General features: G+C 38.7%; 2 protein-coding genes across 10 annotated transcripts in view; one reads left to right on the top strand and one right to left on the bottom strand.

Moving 5' to 3' along the window:
- Window positions 1–8039, bottom strand: part of CCDC122 (coiled-coil domain containing 122) — a 51315-nt gene extending 43276 nt beyond the window's left edge. For 3 of the 4 annotated variants that reach the window (XR_005782451.1, XR_005782452.1, XM_040448508.1), the window contains exons 1-3: window positions 5606–8039; window positions 1652–1741; window positions 1025–1140 (exon numbers count right to left, since the gene is read on the bottom strand). Coding sequence is in view for 1 of the 4 variants with exons in the window: in XM_040448508.1 (XP_040304442.1) it covers window positions 1025–1140; window positions 1652–1697 (162 nt within the window). In the remaining 3 variants the exon portion in view is untranslated. Of the gene's footprint in view, window positions 1–1024; window positions 1152–1651; window positions 1742–5605 lie in introns of those variants that run through there. The other variant, XR_005782453.1, reaches the window with a different exon arrangement.
- Window positions 8040–11050: 3011 nt separating this feature from the next.
- The window catches only part of LACC1 (laccase domain containing 1), a 33684-nt gene continuing 24662 nt past the window's right edge, over window positions 11051–20072 (top strand). For 2 of the 6 annotated variants that reach the window (XR_005782450.1, XM_040448502.1), the window contains exons 1-6: window positions 11238–11577; window positions 12291–12903; window positions 13549–13727; window positions 14466–14631; window positions 17367–17592; window positions 19221–19381. Coding sequence is in view for 5 of the 6 variants with exons in the window: in XM_040448502.1 (XP_040304436.1) it covers window positions 12345–12903; window positions 13549–13727; window positions 14466–14631; window positions 17367–17592; window positions 19221–19380 (1290 nt within the window). In the remaining variant the exon portion in view is untranslated. Of the gene's footprint in view, window positions 11162–11237; window positions 11578–12290; window positions 12904–13548; window positions 13728–14465; window positions 14632–17366; window positions 17593–19220; window positions 19382–20072 lie in introns of those variants that run through there. The other 4 variants (XM_040448506.1, XM_040448503.1, XM_040448505.1 and 1 more) reach the window with 4 other exon arrangements.

Below are 20072 nucleotides of genomic sequence, written 5' to 3'. Positions count from 1 at the left end.
AAATATTAATTCATTTAATCCTCATGAAACTTCTAAGTAGGTCATATGATTATCTCCATTTTACAAATAGGAAAATGGAAGCACAAAGAAATTAAACCATGGAGCTAAAGGTAGCAAACTTTGTCTTTCAAACTAGGCAGCTGGGCTCTAGAGCCTATTCTCTTCATTTCCATATATATTTAATAATAACCTTTACAAAGCAGATAGTAAAGATACGGTTTCCATTTTTGCTTCTTTAGCTATATTAACAGAGTATAGTTCATCTAAATGTGCTGCATGCCAAACAACAACAACAACAAAACAAAAAACAAGTGTGGCTTCCAGATTCCTTGCAGTGGAATTATGAATATATTATGAAATATAAGGAACACAAAAATGTTTCTTATCAACTTGAAATGTTCACTGACAACTATAACTCACAAGCCATGGCTTTAAAAATACTAGCTTAGGGGCTCCTGGTTGGCTCAGTCGGTTAAGCATCTGACTTTGGCTCAGGTCACGATCTCACGGCTTGTGAGTTCGAGCCCCATGTCAGGCTCTGTGCTGACAGCTCAGAGCCTGGAGCCTGCTTCAGATTCTGTGTCTCCCTCTTTGTCTGCCTCTCCCCTGGTTGCTTGCTCGCTCTCTCTCTCTCTCTCTCAAAAATAAACAAAAACAAAAAAATTTTAAAAACCCACTAGCTTAAAAACTTAACTTTTCTTCAATTTAACATTTTAGAAAAAACTATCAAATAGCAGTGAATTTAAAATAATTCTATGTGATAGATGGGTTTTATATGTACATACTACAGTTGCAATGACATTGCTGAATCCTTGTATATTGGGTGTGCAAAATGTTCCATGACACTGGAATACTTGTATACACTTCATTTAGGGATAAAAGATTAAGAAGGAGTAAACATGAAAAATAGAAGTTTAGAAATTGCCTCCCCAAATTAAGTATCCTCAATAACTTCTCTATTAATAATTTAATATAGTTTTGAAGACAGTAAAGGCTCATTTAAAAACTATATGAAATAGGTTACCTGCAAATGGAATAGAACTTTTTTATTTTTTTCTATCTCTGATGTTTGTGATTGTTGTTGCTTTGCAACTTGCTCTACAGCAGCAGTTAATGAAGACGTGCCTCGGTTAGCCAGAGCTAGACAAAAGAATAAAGTACGTAATACAAATTTAAGTGTAAACACTCAAAGAAAATTAGTGTTTCTTTACTCAAAGTTATGAAAAATGTGATGTTTCTCATCAATAAAGTATATTTAGGGTTGATAATATTCCCTTTCTGACCATAAACAAAACCAAAATCAAATGCCATAATACACAATTCAGAATCACCTACTGTAATGTTATACCTGTTCCTGTACAGAACGGTAGAAATATTTTGATTGTCCTACCTATTTTATCCAGACCATTTATACATATACATACAATGCTACCGTAACAACTATATAGCGATTATAGTTGATGAATTTTCATTATAGGCCTGTATTTCCAGGTTGTTATGCCTTTTCTAAACAACATATAAGTTCCTTCTTCGAGAAATTTAACAGTTCCCTTCTGTTCTATTTGGCTATAAATTTTAACACAATTATCCTATCATACTACCTTTTTATTGTTGCCTATCTTTTATTTATTTCTTAAGATTGCTTCATTACCTTCTTCAGGAATTCCTTGACTCTTCATTTCTTTGTTGCCTGACATTCTTCTGTGTCTCTTCCCCCTTTTTGATTCACCTTTTTTTGTGCCTATAAAATAATCAATATTGATAATTTATCACTTTTCCTTGTTGTTTTTTTTTTCTGTCATATATCCTGGTGATCCTGAAAGCAAATTAATTGTCAAAAACCTCAAAGGGATGGCAAGGATATTTCATCATTAGTTCCTAAAATTAAAACACAATGGTTAAGTGAAAAAGCTTTGGAGGAAAACTGAACTGTATTTGAATCTTGGTTCTCCTGCTTTTTAGCTGTTATGACCTTGGGACAGTTTCTTAACTTCTTTGACCATCAGGGTCCTCATCTATAAAGCCTCACAGTGCTGTCATAATAGTTAACGTAATATAGGTAGCATGCTTAGCATAGTACCTGACATATATAGTGAGTAATTATTATGGACTTTGTCTTGGGTTTCCTTTGCTAGTTCCTCTTCAGCTTTCCCATCTATGTCAGTGTCCCAATGCTAAGTCCTCAGGCATCTTCTCCATACTCACTCTTCAACTGATGTCACCTAGTGGCATAGCCTTAAAACCCACTTACAGGTTTTATCCTATTCATATCTCTAATCTGAACATCCTTCTCGACCTCCAGACTCATACCAAAATTGCCTACCTGATATCTTCACTTGGATTTTTATAGGCATTTCAATTTAATATAGTCCAAACTGAACTATGTATTTCTCTGTTCACTCTACCACCACCACTAAACCTGCTCCTTCACAGTCTCCTCCATCTCAATAAATGAAGTTTTTCCTGTTTAGGCCCAAAACCCTGGAGACATTAGTAAGGAGTTCTCTAAAAAAGTATAGAACAGGAGGGAGCAAAGCTAAATAAATGGCAGCTCCCTCTCCAATAAATAAATAAATAAATAAATAAATAAATAAATAAATAAAATAAAAAAGTAGAGAACACTCAGCAATTCAACAAGACTTCTTAAAGATAATCATAAATAAGAGTTCATTGTGGATGTTTCATAGGCCCTTTGGGAAATCCCTTAAGATACTCTCCAAATATGTGGCCCAGGACTTCTGTCTCAATTATCTACCCGAAGGACAAGCCAGAATCTTGACTTTTCTTTTACATGCTGCATGCAATTCTTTTAGCAAAACCTGTTGGTTCCCTCTTTAAATTATATTAGGATTCACTCACTACTTAGCACTTCCAAATACTATCTTAGTAGAGAAGCCTTCCCTGATAACCTTCTTTAAAACATGACCTCCCCTTCTTCATTCTCCATTTTCTGACCCTGCCTCATTTTTCTTAATAGCATTTGTCACTACTGACATTTTATATACATTTGTTTCTTCCTATCTCCCTTTACTAATATAAGGTCCACAAAGGTAGAGACCTGAAACAGTGCCTGGCACTTTCTAGGTGTCTGTTTGTAGTCTATCTTCATTCCAATTTACCCTGTTCTACTGATAGAATCTCCTAAAATACTGTTCCCGCCATGTCAACATCACAACCAATCTTTCAACTTCATCACAGATGGCATCTTCTTTAAGAAGTCTTTTTTGATCTTTTTGGGGAGATATAATCCCTCCCTCTTTCTGGTGCAATTTTTCTATATCTGTTATACTGTGATGACAGTTTAGGTTATAAAGTAAGACACAGCCAGCTTTGAATTCAGATTGTACCACTTACTAGTTTATTAGGCCCAACCTGGGCCTGATTCTTTATCTATAAAACAGAAACAATAGTAATACCTGTTTCATTAGAATTATTGTGAGGACTCAATAATGCATGACAACATTTAGCAAATTCCTGCTACTTAACAATTTTTATTTTTTTCTTAAAAAAAATTTTTTTAATGTTTATTTATTTTTGAGACAGAGAGAGAGAGACAGCATGAACAGGGGAGGGTCAGAGAGAGGGAGACACAGAATCTGAAGCAGGCTCCAGGCTCTGAGCTGTCAGCACAGAGCCCAACGCAGGGCTGGAACTCACGGACGGTGAGATCATGACCTGAGCCGAAGTCAGATGCTTAACCAACTGAGCCACCCAGGTGCCCCTACAATTTTTATTCTTATTATTTCCATCATTTTATACATATTTCCCCACTAGACTATAAGCTCCAGGAAGACACATACAGTGTCTTACTCATTTTTGTATTCCTTGAAAATTTGTTGGAGAAATGTTAAAAAATGGAAAACATTAGATTTATAATAATAAAAAATAACATAACTGGTACTTCTTGATCTCTATTTCTAAAGCAACATAAATTGAAAAACTCTTGGGTGACATTTATTTAAACCAACTATTTGTGAAAGGATATATGCTTTAAAATTGGGAAAGTTGTAGTTTTTTCTGGATCTCTATTGCAGAATGGACAAAAGATAAAAAAGAAAACAAACTACTGCCATCTACTGATAATTCATTATAATCATTTAAATCAATGAAAACGAGAGTTTAGAGACTAGACAGTATCAATTACTTTCTTTTTTTTTTTAACATTTATTTATTTTTGAGAGACAGAGAAGACAGAGTGTGAGCAGGGGAGGGGCAGAGAGAGAGAGAGAGTAACACAGAATCCGAAGCAGGCTCCAGGCTCTGAGCTGTCAGCACGGAGCCCGACGCGGGGTTCGAACTTACCAACCATGAGATCATGAGCTGAGCCGAAGTCAGAGGCTCAACCGACTGAGCCACCCAAGTGCCCCTCAATTACTCTTTCGTTCAAACCATATATGTGGGTACATATAATATATAAGGTATTTTGAGGAATATAAAGACAAATTAAGTGACTCTGATTTAAAAAAAAAAAACTACAGTATTTGATAGTAAATGTTCAAACTACATATAAAACACAATCATTTAGAAAATATACTTTCAACTAAAAAATTAGCTTTACAGAAAATAAGTTAATAAAAATACTACACTAAACTATCATTTTTCTATATTAACTATAATCAACATTGAGTACTTACAAGTAACTGACATTGTTCTAAGTGCTTTTACATGAATTATCTGTATTTTCCCTCAGAACAATCCTATAAGCTAGATATTATTTTTACCTATATTTTATAGATGAGTAAACTAAGACTTGTAGAAATTAAGAAATTAGCCAAAGGTCACACATCCAACAAGTAGGAAGGATGGAATTTGAAACAATTAGGATTCAAATTCACATTTATTAGGCACTTAACATGTATGAAAGCACTGTGATAAGCATAATTTGTGCATTATCTCTTTTGCATTGAAGAGGCAAGCCCCTCTATTTGACCCTTGGGATATTTTTAAAAGGCCATGGTTCCAGCTTTTGGAAACTCATCATCTGGTACCTCCTCCAAGTTAATGAGCAAAATAAAGCAAGACTGTCAAACTCCTCTGGGCTTTTGAGAGCTTTTGGCTTAGAAGCACTACAAGGAGGTAATTGTGTATGTGCAACCATGTCACATAAGCACCGGTTTTCATTCTGAATGGGAAAGCTGTCATGTGACAGCTAGGCAGTTAAAGTAGCTTATAATTTCATCCTACCCTTTTAAAATAGCGACTTTTCAGAAAACAGAAAATATTACCAGAAACATAATTTTTTGTGTGAAATTATTTTTGCTTTCTAAGTGGGTGGGGGAGTTTAATATCTAAAGCTGATATTTAGCTGGGAAAGCTAAAGAAAATTAACCTGGGGAAAGATGAGGTCAAAGAGTTCCCTGGAATCGAGCAAATTTTAAATTATGGTCTTTATTTGTCATAAACATGATGAACTCAGATCTGGGTGGTTCAATTCTAACAAATAAAGATAATAGTGGGGAAAATGTCACCCACTGCACAAATAAGTAAGAATACACACTTTTCAGGTAAAAAAGAGTGTAAGTCTTTTCAATCACATGTTTTTAAGAGAAGTTATAACATCATCCAAAGGAACTAATTAATTGGATCATTAAAAATGTATTCATACCTATTATATACTAGTGTGTTGGGATCTGCTAAGAGTAGTCATTACTCTCTTCTTTGACTAGGCAATGTGATTAAGGTTTCAGGATGCTGAAAACAGAAAGAAAAAAACCCAGGATTTGCAGTGTTCCTTAACTTCCTATCAAAGACAATACAGGCAACATTAATACATTAACCACCCTGCTTCTAACTTTCTACAAAAGGTGAGATTTCTCTGAATGTTCCGCTAGTAATGGACTACCAAGATGTCTTGTTTTAAAGTGTAAACATACAAAGATTGATCCGCAGCTTGAATCCAAGCTTTAAGGGATAGCTAGGCAACTGTTTCAAATAGAAATGATAGGTGTATGATGAAATCCAGTCACAGCCTACCTACGTGTTTCATTCAGGACAGTAAGAAGCAAGGTTTTTTTGTTCTTTTGTTTTTTTACTCTGTGTACAAGTAAGCATGATTTCTAACCAAGAGGAGCTTGTAGGTTGAATGGTGCCCCCACACCTATATGTCCATGTTCCAAACTCCAGAATCTGTGAATGTGCTAATTTGGAAAAATGGTGTTTGCAGTTGTAGTTAAGGATCTTGAAATGAGATCATCCTGGATTTAGGATTAGCCCTAAATCCAATGACAGGTGAGAGATGGGCTATGCAAACAGTGGGCAGACCATATATAAATACAGAATTCTGACCTACAATTGGCAGCAACCAACTCAGGAAACCAACCTGTTTCCTACAGTAACCAGACCAGGAAACCATCCTGCTGTCTATAAGCCAGGCTTGTAGGAAGCCAGACCACTATCTCTAATAACAATTCTAGAAGCCAAACAAAAACTTCTGTAACAACTGGCCCCAAAAGACCAGTGTTTGCTGGTTTGCTGAATAACTGACAGCTTCCCTAATTTTTGTCACCACTTCTATCTTGGGATCAATCAGAGAAAGCCAAATATGCACACTTAGCCAATCGCATAGGATGCCTTGCTTCTAGTTAGCCCACTTACAGCTTCCCCACGCCAATTGCCTCTAATCAGGGTATACTTGAAGATTTCCTTTTTTTCCACTATAAAGCTTTCCTACTTTGCCAACCCACAAGTGATGGTGGCCGACTTCCTTGCCATAGCAAACTCTGAACAAATAATCTTTGCCTGTTCTCATATGGTTGGCCATTATTTGCACACAAGTGTTCTTACAGCAGAAAGGTAGAGGGAGATTTGAGATTCAGATGCACATTAAGAAGACCATAGGAGGCTCAAGACATGGAGCCCCAAGCCAAGGAACGAAACACCTGGAGCTACCAGAAGCTGAAGAGGCAAGGAAAATGAGACACTTTGAAAGAAACATGGTCATGAGAACACCTAGATTTGGGACTTCTGCTTCCATAACTACGAGAGAATACATTTTTGTCGCTTTTAGCTATCCAGTTTGTGGTAATTTGTTATGGCAGCCTTAGGAAATTAATATAAGCTTTTAACAAGGAAATGTGCAATATTACATTTACTTTTCTTGAGGGACCCATGAATTAATGTAAATGTCTTAAAAACAACTGTTCGTTTTTCAGAATTTCATTTGTTTTCATAAGAAGATTAAAGATCTATACAGTGATAGAAGAACTTTTAGGGATTCCCCCAAAGTTTCCTTTAATAGCCAGGCACTATCTCTGCCCTCAGAATGCTCTACGTCTCTATGAAGGCGATAGACACACAGTAAAATAATTAAAATGTAGAGGTATAGTAGTTGCTCTCTTAGTCTACTTACACTAAAAACTCTAACCAATTAACTCATTCTATTTCCTTTATAAATCATAAACTGCTAATTCCCACATCATGCTGATTAGGAAACTACTCTCCTGTGAATCTGTCTACTTCTGCTCCTATCAGTACAATCTGACAGTGAGTTACCTGTGTTTGTTCCCAAACCTGTTTATGCCAGTTGTACTTGTTATTCTGCTTTCATAATTTAGTAATATGTAAAGCGATGAAATAGTGTGGAAATAAATTTCATTGTTTCTTTAAAATCTAATGTTTAATATTCTGGAAAGACCCCCAAACTGTGAGCTGTTTGAATGTGTGAGATCACAATAAAAGATTATAAAGGAGAAATCTGCACTCAGATAGCTCTGCAAGTGCCTTTATTTTCCTCTTAAAGGAATAAAATCTTAGGAAATCTTTGCTGATGGTTTAGAGGTGTAGTTTATGCAAGAAATGCAACACAAAACTCTAATCAGCAGAACTTGTGCAAAGAAAACGCCATGGCTTTCTCAGATTGGCAACAGAGCATATAGTTGTTTTAGGTTAAAACAAAATGTTTAAGATATTTATGTTATATTTCTATCACGACTCTCGGGTTAAACTGACCAAAACACATAAAACAAAAACAAAAAGCAAACCAAAAATAGCTTTGGGGTGCCTGGGTGGTTCAGTGGGTTAAGTATCCAACTTCATCTCAGATCATGTAGCTCAGGTGGAGATCTCAGGATTGGTGAGTTAGAGCCCCACATTGAACTCAGCTTGGAGCCTGCTTGGGATTGTCGGTCTCCCTCTTTCTCTGCCCCTCCCCCCACTTGCATGTGCTCTTTGTCTCTCTCTCTCTCTCTCTCTCAAAATAAATAAACTTTTTAAAAAAGCTTTATTTAGAGAAAAGTCATATACTATCAAGTTCATTCTTATAAAGTTTACACTTCAGAGCACCTAGGTGGCTCAGTAGGTTGAGTATCTGACTTCGGCTTAGGTCATGATCTCACGGTTCATGGGTTCAAGCCCTGAGTCAGGCTCTGTGCTAACAGCTCAGGGCTTGGAGCCAGTTTTGGATTCTCTGTCTCCCTCTCTCTCTCTCTCTCTTTCTGCCCCTCCCCTGCCCACTCTCTGTCTCACTCAAAAATAAACAAATATTAAAAATATTTAAAAAATAAAAAAATATGAATAATACCTTCAATGTTTAATTGACTTTTTCAATTTATTAGTAGGTTATGGGTCCAGAGTACATCAATGAGAGGGCTTCTTCTGTGTGAACAAAATGCTAAGGAAGAAGCAATTAATTCTGTCTGGTGAGAGGATGGGGACTCAAGGAAAGTTATGATTGGTTTTAAAGATCTTAAATAAGCAGCAAATAAATAAGTGTCAAAAGAGAAGGGTGTTCTAAGTAAAAGGAATAGCAAATGTAAAGGATAAAAATCTTGTAGTTCATCCAAGGAACAGCCTTTAGTTTAAATGGCTTGGGAATAAGGCATTTGTTTTTTCAAACCTAATTATGCATCTGAATCATCTGTACACATTAAAAGAAAACAAATAGCAGGGAAAAACAAGCCCAGACTTGACTCCCAGAGATTCTGATTTAAATGTATATGGAGTGGAGTCCCTAGATTTATTTACTTTTTTTGTAGGTTCTACTTGTAGTTCTGAGGTGCAGCCAGGATTAAGAACCACCCGAGTGGGGTAAACCGGGATGAGAGAAGAGAGAGTTAGGAGATGAGGCTAGGTAGTAGTCTAGGAACAACTGGTGAAAGGAAATAGTATGTAAATACAACAAGATGACAAACTATCTCTTTCCTGGTAGCTTCCCTATTTTGAAACATTAAAAACAATTTTTAACGTTTATTTATTTTTGAGAGAGAAACAGAGCACGAGCAGGGGAGGGGCGGAGAGAGAGAGGGAGACACAGAATCTGAAGCAGGCTCCAGGCTCTGAGTTGTCAGCACAGAGCCTGATGCAGGGAACTCGACTCTCCAACCTTCCAAGGGGGAGAGCATGACCTGAGCCCAAGTCGGCTGCTTAACCGACTGAGCCACCCACACGCCCCTGAAATATTTTTAAACTTTTGACTGCCACTACTGTTTCAGGAAAAGAAAATGAATTCCCACCACTGTCTATAAAAACAGGGATAAACGTTTTAAACCAGCTTTGTAACTCAAAGATTTCTATTTTACTTAAGGTAATACTTAACATAAAACTCAGAGAGCAGAGTGCACCTTCTGATCAAGTGTACCATCTACCACTCAGGGTTTTTAACAAATGTCCAACAAAAATCATGAAAATACAAATTTGGACAGAACACCTGCCAGGGATACTAAACAGCAAGTTCCTGTTCTGGGCTGGTGATCCCATCACCTAGTTAAATAGAAGGGAGGCACTTGCCCACTTCCAAATGCTCTTCTAAACTCCCAGATATGTAAGGCTCTCTCTTTCAGGTTAAATTTCTTCAGCATTTATCATCTAAGCAACAATGAAGACAAAAGGGACCTCTCCTTCCATCATAACCAGCTCCACAGGAAGCACCCTTTCTCCTACTCCGTGAAGGTCGGATTGACTCTCCCTTTACCATAGCATCTGCCTTCCATGTAGCAGCTGTTCAATATTTTTAAATGATTGTTACCCTCTTCGAGGTTAGATAAGGGATGCTAATTTATTGCATTTCTAAGAGTCACTGCCTTCTAATGTTCTACTAGGGGCTCATATTTTTAAACGGGCATACAAAAAAGTCAGTACAAGGGGCTGTATGGAGTTTTGGTCCCGTCAGCAAGTAAGGCGGAATCAGCAAAAAGGCAAAGGAAGGTTCAACCAAGTTATTTCCGAGAACAAACAACACACTGTAAAAAACAACAGCAAGCGGCCGCCTGGGTGGCTCCGTGGGATAAGCATCTGACCTTGGCTCAGGTCTTGCTCTCCGGGTTGGTGAGTTCCAGCCCAGATCAAGCCCTCCGCTGTTAGCCCAGAGCCCGCCTTGGATCCTGTTCCGCGCCCCCCCCCCCTCCTTCTGCCCCTCCCCTGCTGGCACATTGTCTCTCAAAAATAAACAAACATTAAAAAAAAAAAAGCAAGAACAACAAACCAAATCCCCGCCCCAAGAAGGCCTATTACTTGAACCATAGGAGGTTCTCAGGGTTGGGCTCTAGGAACGAAACCAAAACTCTGCTCACACAGCTGGTCCGGGACTGCTTGGGCGGGAGGGGGGGTGCCGATTTGGGGAAGCCCACTCCCGGAGACGGAATCCGTTCACAGAACGGCGTCTGCGATTGGTTCCCCACGACGTTCTCCCGCCTTACCCCGCACAGGGGCCAGCCCGCCAGCCCGCCCCTTCGCGGACCCTCCTCCTCCCCGCCGCCCCGCTCCCCTCACGGGCCTTCAAATCGACCAGCCGCCCCGCTCCCCTCACGGGTCCGGCCTCCCGCCGGCCAGCTCCTCGCACGGGCCCCCCAGTCTGGCTGCCCGCCCGCTCCCCCTCACGGCCCGCCGCCCTGGCCCCCGCCCGCTGACCCGCCTGGCTCCGGCCAAAGGGCCCCGGTTCCTGTTTCTCTTGCCTAGACAGGGCGGCGGAGGACGGCCTCGACGGGCCGCGCTGACCCGGAACTACTGAGGTGGCCGCGGGGGCCGGCTCTCGGCTCTTCCCGGACTTTCCCCGCGCCGGGGCTCGGCCCGCCTGGCCCCTCGGTGCCCAGCCCTCTCCCTCGAACTCGCTCGTGCCCCCGTGCCGCTCGCCGGCCTGGCCGGGCCCGGGCCTCTGCAACAGCGGGACCCCCCGGCCGTCGAGTCCACTCAAAGCCGGCACGCCACCCCGCGGCTGGTAGGCAGTGAGGTGGCTGAGGTGGGGCGGGCGCCGCAGTGGGCGGGGCCGCGGGGCGGGGCTTAGGATTCCAGGTGCCCAGCTCGCGGCTTCCGGGTTCCGTGCAGGCTCGGGGCTGGGGTGGTGGCGGTGGCTGCCGGGCGCTTCCGAGCTCGCAGCAGACTGGGAGTATAGGTCTAAGCGGAGCGTGGGCAGGCGGCACGGGGAAAACTGCCTACGGTGCACGTCCGTATGTCAGGAAGTGCCAAGGGGGCGGGGAAGAGGCGGTGGTGGAGCTCGGGCAGGTGGAGACCGAGCGTGGGACCGGGCCGGGACAGACGCTTTTTGCGGCATTTCCCAAGGCAGAGGGGAAGGAGGCCGTCACCCTCCTAGCTTCTCTCAATGTTTTTCAAAACTGGCGAGGTGAACTTCAGCGGGAGCCCAGTACGGTATGGAGTGGAGGTTGGGAGCGGCCCCTGAAGAGAAAGCGGAGGCCTTGGGGTGGGAGTGCTGGGGCTGGAGGGGTGAAGATCCACTCTGGGCGGGGCCTGGGCCCTGAGTAAGCAAGAGGGTAGGCAGCGCGTCTGATCCAAATCGTGGTAGTCTTTGTGCCCATTGCCCTACTTGGAGTGCTTTGTAAATCCTGGATCGTCTCAGCTTTTATCCCCTTAAAAGCGTGAATTTTAGTGCAGCTCCATTTAATCTGTTGAACCTAAGGCCCCAATGTGTCATATGAAGAGGTGTGACCTAATATGCCAGTCACATCAAGATTAATGATGTATATAACATAAACTGACACCCTGTAATTAAAAAACAAGACTTCATCTAGGTCAACAAGTAATTCCCTACTTAAAACTTGCTGTGTGCAAACACACACACACACACACACACACACACACACAGAGGAACTGTAGTCCTGCTGAAAAGATGTACAAATACTTTCACAAAACAAATTAAAAGATGGTTCTCCTCTCATGGTTCACGTAGGACAGATAGTGGACTGGCTTTAATGGGAGAAGTCTAGATTTACTATTTTACTACCTTTTTAGATCCGTGAACCTTCTTTTTTTTTTTTTTTTTTTTTGATGTAGGCACAAATTTCTGTTGTAACTGTAAGAAGATTGATATAATTTTGCATTCTTAGGCTAATTTTTCTTTATAGGTGATTTCTTAGGAGGCACAGAAGTGTTTGAAGGGCTGCGTACCCTATTGAAGGATGGCAGAAGCGGTGTTGATTGATTTATTTGGTTTGAAATTTAACTCTCAGAAAAACAGTCACCAGGTATTACTGAAGACACTGAATGCTGTCCGATACCATCATGCTGCCAAGGCCAAGTTTCTTTGCATAATGTGTTGTAATAGCATCAGCTGTGAAAGGGATGGGGAACATAACTTTGAATTGGAAGCAAGCAATGGATTATCAACTCTCTTGAGAGAGTTTGAGACTGTTAGCCATCCTAGTATGGCTGCCTCTTTGTATACCATTAAACAAAAAATTGATGAAAAAAACTTGAGCAGCATTAAGGTAATTGTACCCAAGCACCGGAAGACATTGCTGAAAGCTTTTATTGATCAACTCTTCACCAACGTTTACAATTTTGAGTTTGAAGATTTACAGGTGACTTTGAGGGGAGGTCTTGTGAAACAGTCCACTGAAATAAACATGATCACAGATCAAGAACAAGAAGCAATCCAGAATGAAATAAAAACATATTTGAGAAGTCTGCCAGCTCTGAAAGGAGAATTAACCATTATCACATCTCCATTAATCTCAGGTATATTAAACACTGTGTTGTTCTTACTGTATACATGAAAAAAAACAGTCTTTCTTTAGAGGCTGGTCACCTTTTTCCCCTTCCTCTCTTGTAGACTGTAGGGTTTATAAGCTCATTGGCATCAGTTGCAACATGGGAGTATCAGGGATGGCCTTGTAGTGTCAGCAGTGTCGAGGGACAGTCCCTTCAGAGCCACCCTAAATAAATAAATTTGCTTTGTGCAAATTCAGCTTTAAGACAAATCCCCCAGGCTTCCTTTAAAATGAGATTTATGACCCTAAGCATCTCCTATTTAGAAATTCTGGAACCTTAAGTCATTGGCGTTTAGACAGAAGAATGAAATTGAAGAGTCCATCTTACTCTTGGTTAAATGATACTTACTGTGAGCTGTATGCTATGAGGAATACCAAAGACAAATGGGACAGAAGATACCCTTTGAAACGCAATAGTCCCATGGGGAAGGTAGAGCAAACACAAATCGTGTATAACAAGAATACATGGAGGTACACAGTGCTGTAGAAATTGGAAGCCAGAAAAACATGCAGCTTGAGGTGATCAGGGAAAGTCTTACTGTGAGACTGGGTTGGTAATGCTCTATAGTCTTTGTATAGCATATTTTTAATCTTCACTACTTCTATTCGATAGATATATTCTTGCATGGATTTACTACAAGGACAGGTGGAATATCTTACATACCAACTCTTAGCTCATTCAATCTCTTCAGTAGTTCCAAACGGAGGGATCCCAAGGTTGTTGTCCAAGAAAATCTGCGTAGGTTGGGGAATGCTGCAGGATTTGATGTGGAGAAATTTTACCAAATAAAGGTAAAGTTTTGTTTCATGTTTTAGAAGATGCAAAGTATATTCTTAACTCTGCTAATGACTTCATGGACTTTAATCAAGCTGTTTAACTTCTGCATCTGGTGTTTTACTGAAAATGTTAGGATAATGCTTATGGTTGTTTTTCTTAGATCTGTGCTCTATAGCTTAAATATCAATTCTGTGATAGATTTCACCTGAAGCTACTCATGTCTAAAAGTACTTTTAACTCTCAGGGTATGGTATCACGGCCCTTTTTGATTCAGAAGGAAGATTCCAGAATGATGGGAGAAAAGGGCTATTATTTTCTAAATCAACATTAGGAGGAACTAGGGTCACAATGGACGCCTTGTTCCTTACAGAATGCTAGGTTTATTTGAATCAGGAAAAGTAAAAATACCATTGATTTGGTAATTAACTTCTTTCCTTAAATAATACTCTTTGGAAAGTGCTGCAAGTAGAGATTTACTCATCTCTAGTAGGAGATGTTTGTGATGTACAGTATTAAATTTTTAAGTGTTAAAGTGTGTTTTCCTTTGACTAAAATATGCAGAGATTATAATACCAAAAGTTAAGTGATAAGTAAATTTGGTATTTTACCACACAGAAGTGATATACTTAATGCTTGCTGGTAATATTAAACTGATTGTTTAATTTTGTACACAAAAAGAGTATTTTCAGAAAAGCTTATGGTATGAGAAATCCTCCTTTCAAAATATTTTTATCACACATCTTTGGTATTAGACTGATCATGCCAATGACGTCTGGATTATGGGAAGGAAGGAGCCTGAATCTTACGATGGAATCACCACAAATCAGAGGGGAGTCACAATAGCAGCTCTTGGTGCTGACTGTATACCAATAGTTTTTGCTGATCCTGTCAAAAAAGCATGTGGGGTTGCTCACTCTGGTAAGTATCCTTAATAAAGCATTTAAAGTTTTACCAATTTTGTAGTATAGGCAAAATTATAATTTCTTTACGGTGTGCATTACAAGACAGTTAATTACATGGTATTAAGTATAAAGGGGTAGAACCAGCATACTCTTATTATAGGAGCAGGTGGGGGCAGTACCTAAGTCAAATTATATGAATCAGAGTAGAATTCCCAAAGGAAGCAGTAACCAGGCTGATTTCTGAGGAATTTGCAAGACCTGATTAGGTACCAATGTTTCTCAGCAGGGGTGCCAAAATGTTAACATTTTGGGCAAGATAATCTTATATTGCAGTTTGCTTGGCTTCCAAAATTCTTAATGCCAGTAGCACCCCCCCCCCAGTTGTTGTAAGAAAAGCAGCAACAAAAAGAAAGCCTTCATGCTTTTCAGAACATTCCAAAGGGAGTGGTACTGCCTCTGGTTGAGAACCCTTGAAGTCCGGTCAATGGGGAATAGGAAGGTTAAGCATGTTGCAGAAAGGTATTCATGAAGGGGGCGGTACAACAGCATGTGTAAAAGGTATGGAGGTAAGAAAAAGCAAGATATGTTTGGAAAAAGTCGTTTAGTTTAATACGTTATAGTCTAGTGCCTTTATTATCTAAAGATAAGAACAAAGGATTTTTAGATGCTGTGTTAAGGTTATGGAATTTTGTTTTCTAAAGGTATTTTAAAATGCTATTTAAATTATCCTGTGGTTACTACTCTATGTGAAATAAGGGATGATCTTTCAGATTTCCTTCTGCTTGTAAATCTAGGACTACTTTGCTTTTTAGACAAAAGATAAATAAGAAAATGGCATATTTTTCTTTTGATCTAGCTAGAGTTATGGGATTGGATGACTAGAAGTCAAATTTTGATTTGCCATTATCAAAATGTTATTTAACGTTTGAGTCTTAGTTCCTGGTTGTAAAAAAATCTTATTTGTTACTTCTTAGGTAAAGCTGTCAAAATGAAACACTCTTGAACAAAGTCAGAGGTCTGACACTCTCTGATTTCAAAACTTATTATAAAGCCACAGTAATCAAAACAGTATGGTACTGGCATAAGACAGACATATCGACCAATGGAACAGAACAGAGGTCCCAGAAATAAACCCTTGCATATGGTCAAAAGATTTTTAACAAGGTGCCTAGACTATACAATGGGGAAAGGATAGTCTCTTCAACAAATAGTGCTGAGAAAACTGGATATTCACCTAGAAAAGAATGATATTAGACCCTTATCTCACATCGTATATAAAAATTAACTCAAATTGGGTTAAAGACCTACATGTAAGACCTAAATCTATAAAATGCATCAAAGAAAACAGTGTAAATCCTTATGAACTTGGATGAGGCAGTGGTTTTATAGATGTGATACCGAAAGCACAAGGAACAGAAGTATAAATAGATAAATTGGATTTCAGCAGAATTACAAACTGAGCATCAACACAGTTAAAAGGCAACCCATAGAATGGGAGAAAATATTTGCAATTCACATATCCGAAAAGGGATTCATGTCCAGAATGTATAAAGAACTCCTATAATTCAACAACAAAAAAACAACCCAGAAAAATAGGCAAAGGACTTGACTAGACATTTCTCCAAATATGATAAGCAAATGGCCAACAAGCATGTGAAATATGCTTAATGTCACTAATAATTAGGGAAATGCAAATCAAAACTACGATGAGATACCACCTCACACTCATTAGGAAAGCTAATATTAAAAACAAACGAAAATAACAAATTTTGGTAAGGATGTGGAGAAACTGGAACCCTGATGTACTATTGGTGGGAATAGTGGGAATGTAAAATGGTGCAGCTGCTATAGAAAATAATATGATGGTTCCTCAGAAATTTTTAAATAGAATTACCATATGATCCAGCAATTCTACTTCTAGGTAGAATCCTGGTATCCAGTACTTCTGGGTATATCCAAAAGAATTGAAAGCAGGACCTTGACAAGATACTTGCACACCCATACTCATGGCAGAATGATTCACAATGGCAAAGAGGTGGAAGCAATCCAAGAGTCCACAGATGGATGAATAGATAAACACAATGTGATATATACAGACAATGGAATATTATTTAGCATTAAAAAGGAAGGAAATCCTGACACCTGAATGAGGGGTTTGAGGACATTATGCTAAGTGTAATAAGTCAGTCACAAAGAGACACTTTTAAGATTCCACTTACATGGCTTATCTATAGTCGGCAAATTCATAGAAACAGAAAGTAGAATGGTGGGTACCAGGGCGAGGGGAAAGTGGTGAGGGGGAGTTGTTATTTAATGGGTATAGAGTTTCAGTTTTGCAAGATGAACGTATTTAACACTACTGAAGTATACACTTAAAAAGAGTTAAAATGGTAAATTTTATTTTACATATTTTTTCCCACAATTTAAAAAAATTTGAAAAAAGTGAAGGAGAGAGAATACTAACAAGTTATATATAATCCCAGTGGAAACTGAAGCTGTAGAATATTTTTAAAGAAAGTGGAAGGGACCTCCCATTAAATATGTTTTCTATGTCAGGTGCTTTGCATAACATACCTTATTTAAAAACCAGTATTTTAGTTAATTGATTATTTAGCTTAATTAATTTTGTGATTTATTTGCTGTTTCTGGACTTTGAAAAATACACAAACTGTTCATTTTTAAGTTAGATATAAATTAAGGTACAATGTTACATTTTAACTTCCCTTATCTTTTTTTCTTCCTATTTACCAGGTTGGAGAGGTACTTTGTTAGGTGTTGCTATGGCTACAGTGCATGCTCTGATCACAGAATACAGCTGTAGTTTGGAAGACATTATTGTTGTACTGGGACCTTCAGTAGGACCTTGCTGTTTTACTCTGCCAAGGGAATCAGCAAAGGGATTTCATAATCTTGATCCTGAATGTGTACGGTTATTTGATTCACCAAATCCCTATGTTGACATTCGTAAAGCCACTAGGTAGGTTTGACTTCATTACAGAACTGCAAGTTTGGTTATTGCTTATTGTTTCTTTCTCTCTCTCTTTTTTTTTTTTAATGTACAGTCTCTATGGCATGAGTGCTTCAGTGTTATTTTATTTTATTTTATTTTTAAATATTTATTTATTTTTGAGAGAGAGAGAGAGAGAGACAGAATGCACAAACGGGGGAAGGCCAGAGAGAGGAGGACATTGGGTTCTGTGCTGAGAGTAGTGAGCCCAGTGTGGGGCTCAAACTCATGAACCATGAGATCATGACCTGAGCCCAAGTCGGATGCTCAACTGACTGAACCACCCAGCTACCCCTGTTTCTAAAATGAAAAGTACTTTAGGGGCGCCTGGGTGGCTTGGTCGGTTAAGCGGCCGACTTCGGCTCAGGTCATGATCTCACGGTCCGTGAGTTCGAGCCCCGCGTCAGGCTCTGTGCTGACAGCTCAGAGCCTGGAGCCTGTTTCAGATTCTGTGTCTCCCTCTCTCTCTGCCCCTCCCCTGTTCATGCTCTGTCTCTCTCTGTCTCAAAAATAAATAAACATTAAAAAAATTTTTTTTAAATGAAAAGTACTTTAGACAATTAGTAACTCCAAGAAAAATTCAGGTGGCAGGTATTTAAGTAGCTGACACACACATATATATAAAAACTTATTTTAATTATGAAATACATTGTCATTTAAGTTTGAATAATGAAATTTTCCTGTCTGGTACCTCTTACTGATTTACAAGTGAAAGAGGATATATTTACCATGTAGTTTTGAGAGACCTACTTAGACTTCATGTAGAAAAGTTGCCATGTACTTAATAGACATTCCTCAGCTAAAATGTCCTAAATACAATAAACTATCAGAAAGCTGATATTTTAAAATTATTTTATTCTATAACTAGAGGAATATATTTCTTAGAAAAAATGTTAGATAATATAAGCACATAGTCACTTTCAAGGTTTTTATGGCCCCTTACAATTTTGAGTTACAAAGTGTTGCTGTTAATAGCCATTATCATTCCTATAAAGGAAAATTGTCTGATTTGAATTGTGTTTCTGTTCCAGCCAACAAAACCTTGCTGAGATTCTGCTTCACTTAGCACATAAGTAGAAAGGATTGAAATTGATTCTTAAATGTGACTTGTGGAATTAGTGTCACTAATTTATAGTCATATTTCATATCATAAAGTGTTTATGAAGAAACAACTTCTCTGTGAAAAATCTGGTTAAGAGGAGGACAGGAGAAGGGAGGGCCAAATGACTAAAAAGCATGTTCTGAATCAAATGAATCTTGTCTGCCAATACCCTGGTAACTTTAGAAGTTTCTTCTGAATAAGTACTTGATTTTGATTATAAAATTCCCAGGTCATGTCTGCAGAACAATATGGAAGGTTTTACAGTTTATATATGAATTTAAGTGATTAATGGTGATAAAATCTATCATTTCCTGGACTTGTTCATGTTTTGTGTCTGAAAATCAACTTGCCTGGTTTTAAGCAGATCTTTCCCAGAATTCTTTTATACCAATATCCAATACACACACACACACACACACACACACACACACACATTCCTGCTTTGTCTATTGGTGAAATAAACTCTTGCTATCTTTTAAAAAATCTTTATCCCAAGGATTCTTCTAGAACGGGGAGGAATTCTACCACAGAATATTCAGGACCTGAACCAAGATCTCAACATCTGTACATCCTGCCATCCTGACAAGTTTTTTTCCCACGTCCGAGATGGCCTTAATTTTGGTACACAGATTGGCTTCATATCAATTAGAGAATGAGGTACAGTAGGTTCTCTCTCGTCTTTCCCTTCTCTCCTTCTTCCTCTTTCCACCTTTCCCTCCCCTCATTTTTAAAAATAATTAATCATATTTAACTTTACCCCTTTATTCTTGTAGGAAGAATTAAGTTTCTACTTTTTATTGAAGCAATAGAGGTAGAAAAGTTAATTTTTAGTGACATGCTATAATATAAAGAATAGCCACTCCTTTTCCTAGTTAATGAAGAATAATCAGTCTAGCATATAAGTATAAAATTAAATCATTTATTCTTTTTAAAAAATCCGGTATGAATACCATTTATCTTCTTTGTACTTCATATCAGTATACTTCATATCATAACATCCTCGTACCTTTCTTTTTTTTATTCTTTTGATTTTTGAGAAGAAATCTTTGCATAAAGATTCTAAATTCTAGAATAATAAAAAATCCTCACATACACAAACTGACTTGGTTTTCAGCTAGATTTCCAACTGATTATAGCAGGAATTTGCTAGTTTTCTTTAAAGGATAAATAATAAATAGACTTTGTAGTATGTGCAGTCTCTGTCTCTACTCAGCTTTGCCATTGTACAGCAAAAGCAGACAGGAAAGACACAGAAACAAAAGAGTACGACTGTATTTCAATAAAACTGTCTTTATGAAAAAAAAAACAGGTGAGGCGCCAGGCAGGTTTAGCCCACAGGCTATAATTT

Source organism: Herpailurus yagouaroundi, unplaced genomic scaffold (genome assembly GCF_014898765.1).
Source record: "Herpailurus yagouaroundi ecotype Mexico unplaced genomic scaffold, PumYag 197, whole genome shotgun sequence".
Taxonomy (NCBI): Eukaryota; Metazoa; Chordata; class Mammalia; order Carnivora; family Felidae; genus Herpailurus; species Herpailurus yagouaroundi.
Note: the sequence above shows the minus strand (reverse complement) of the source record. Positions and strands in the feature narration are given on the sequence as shown.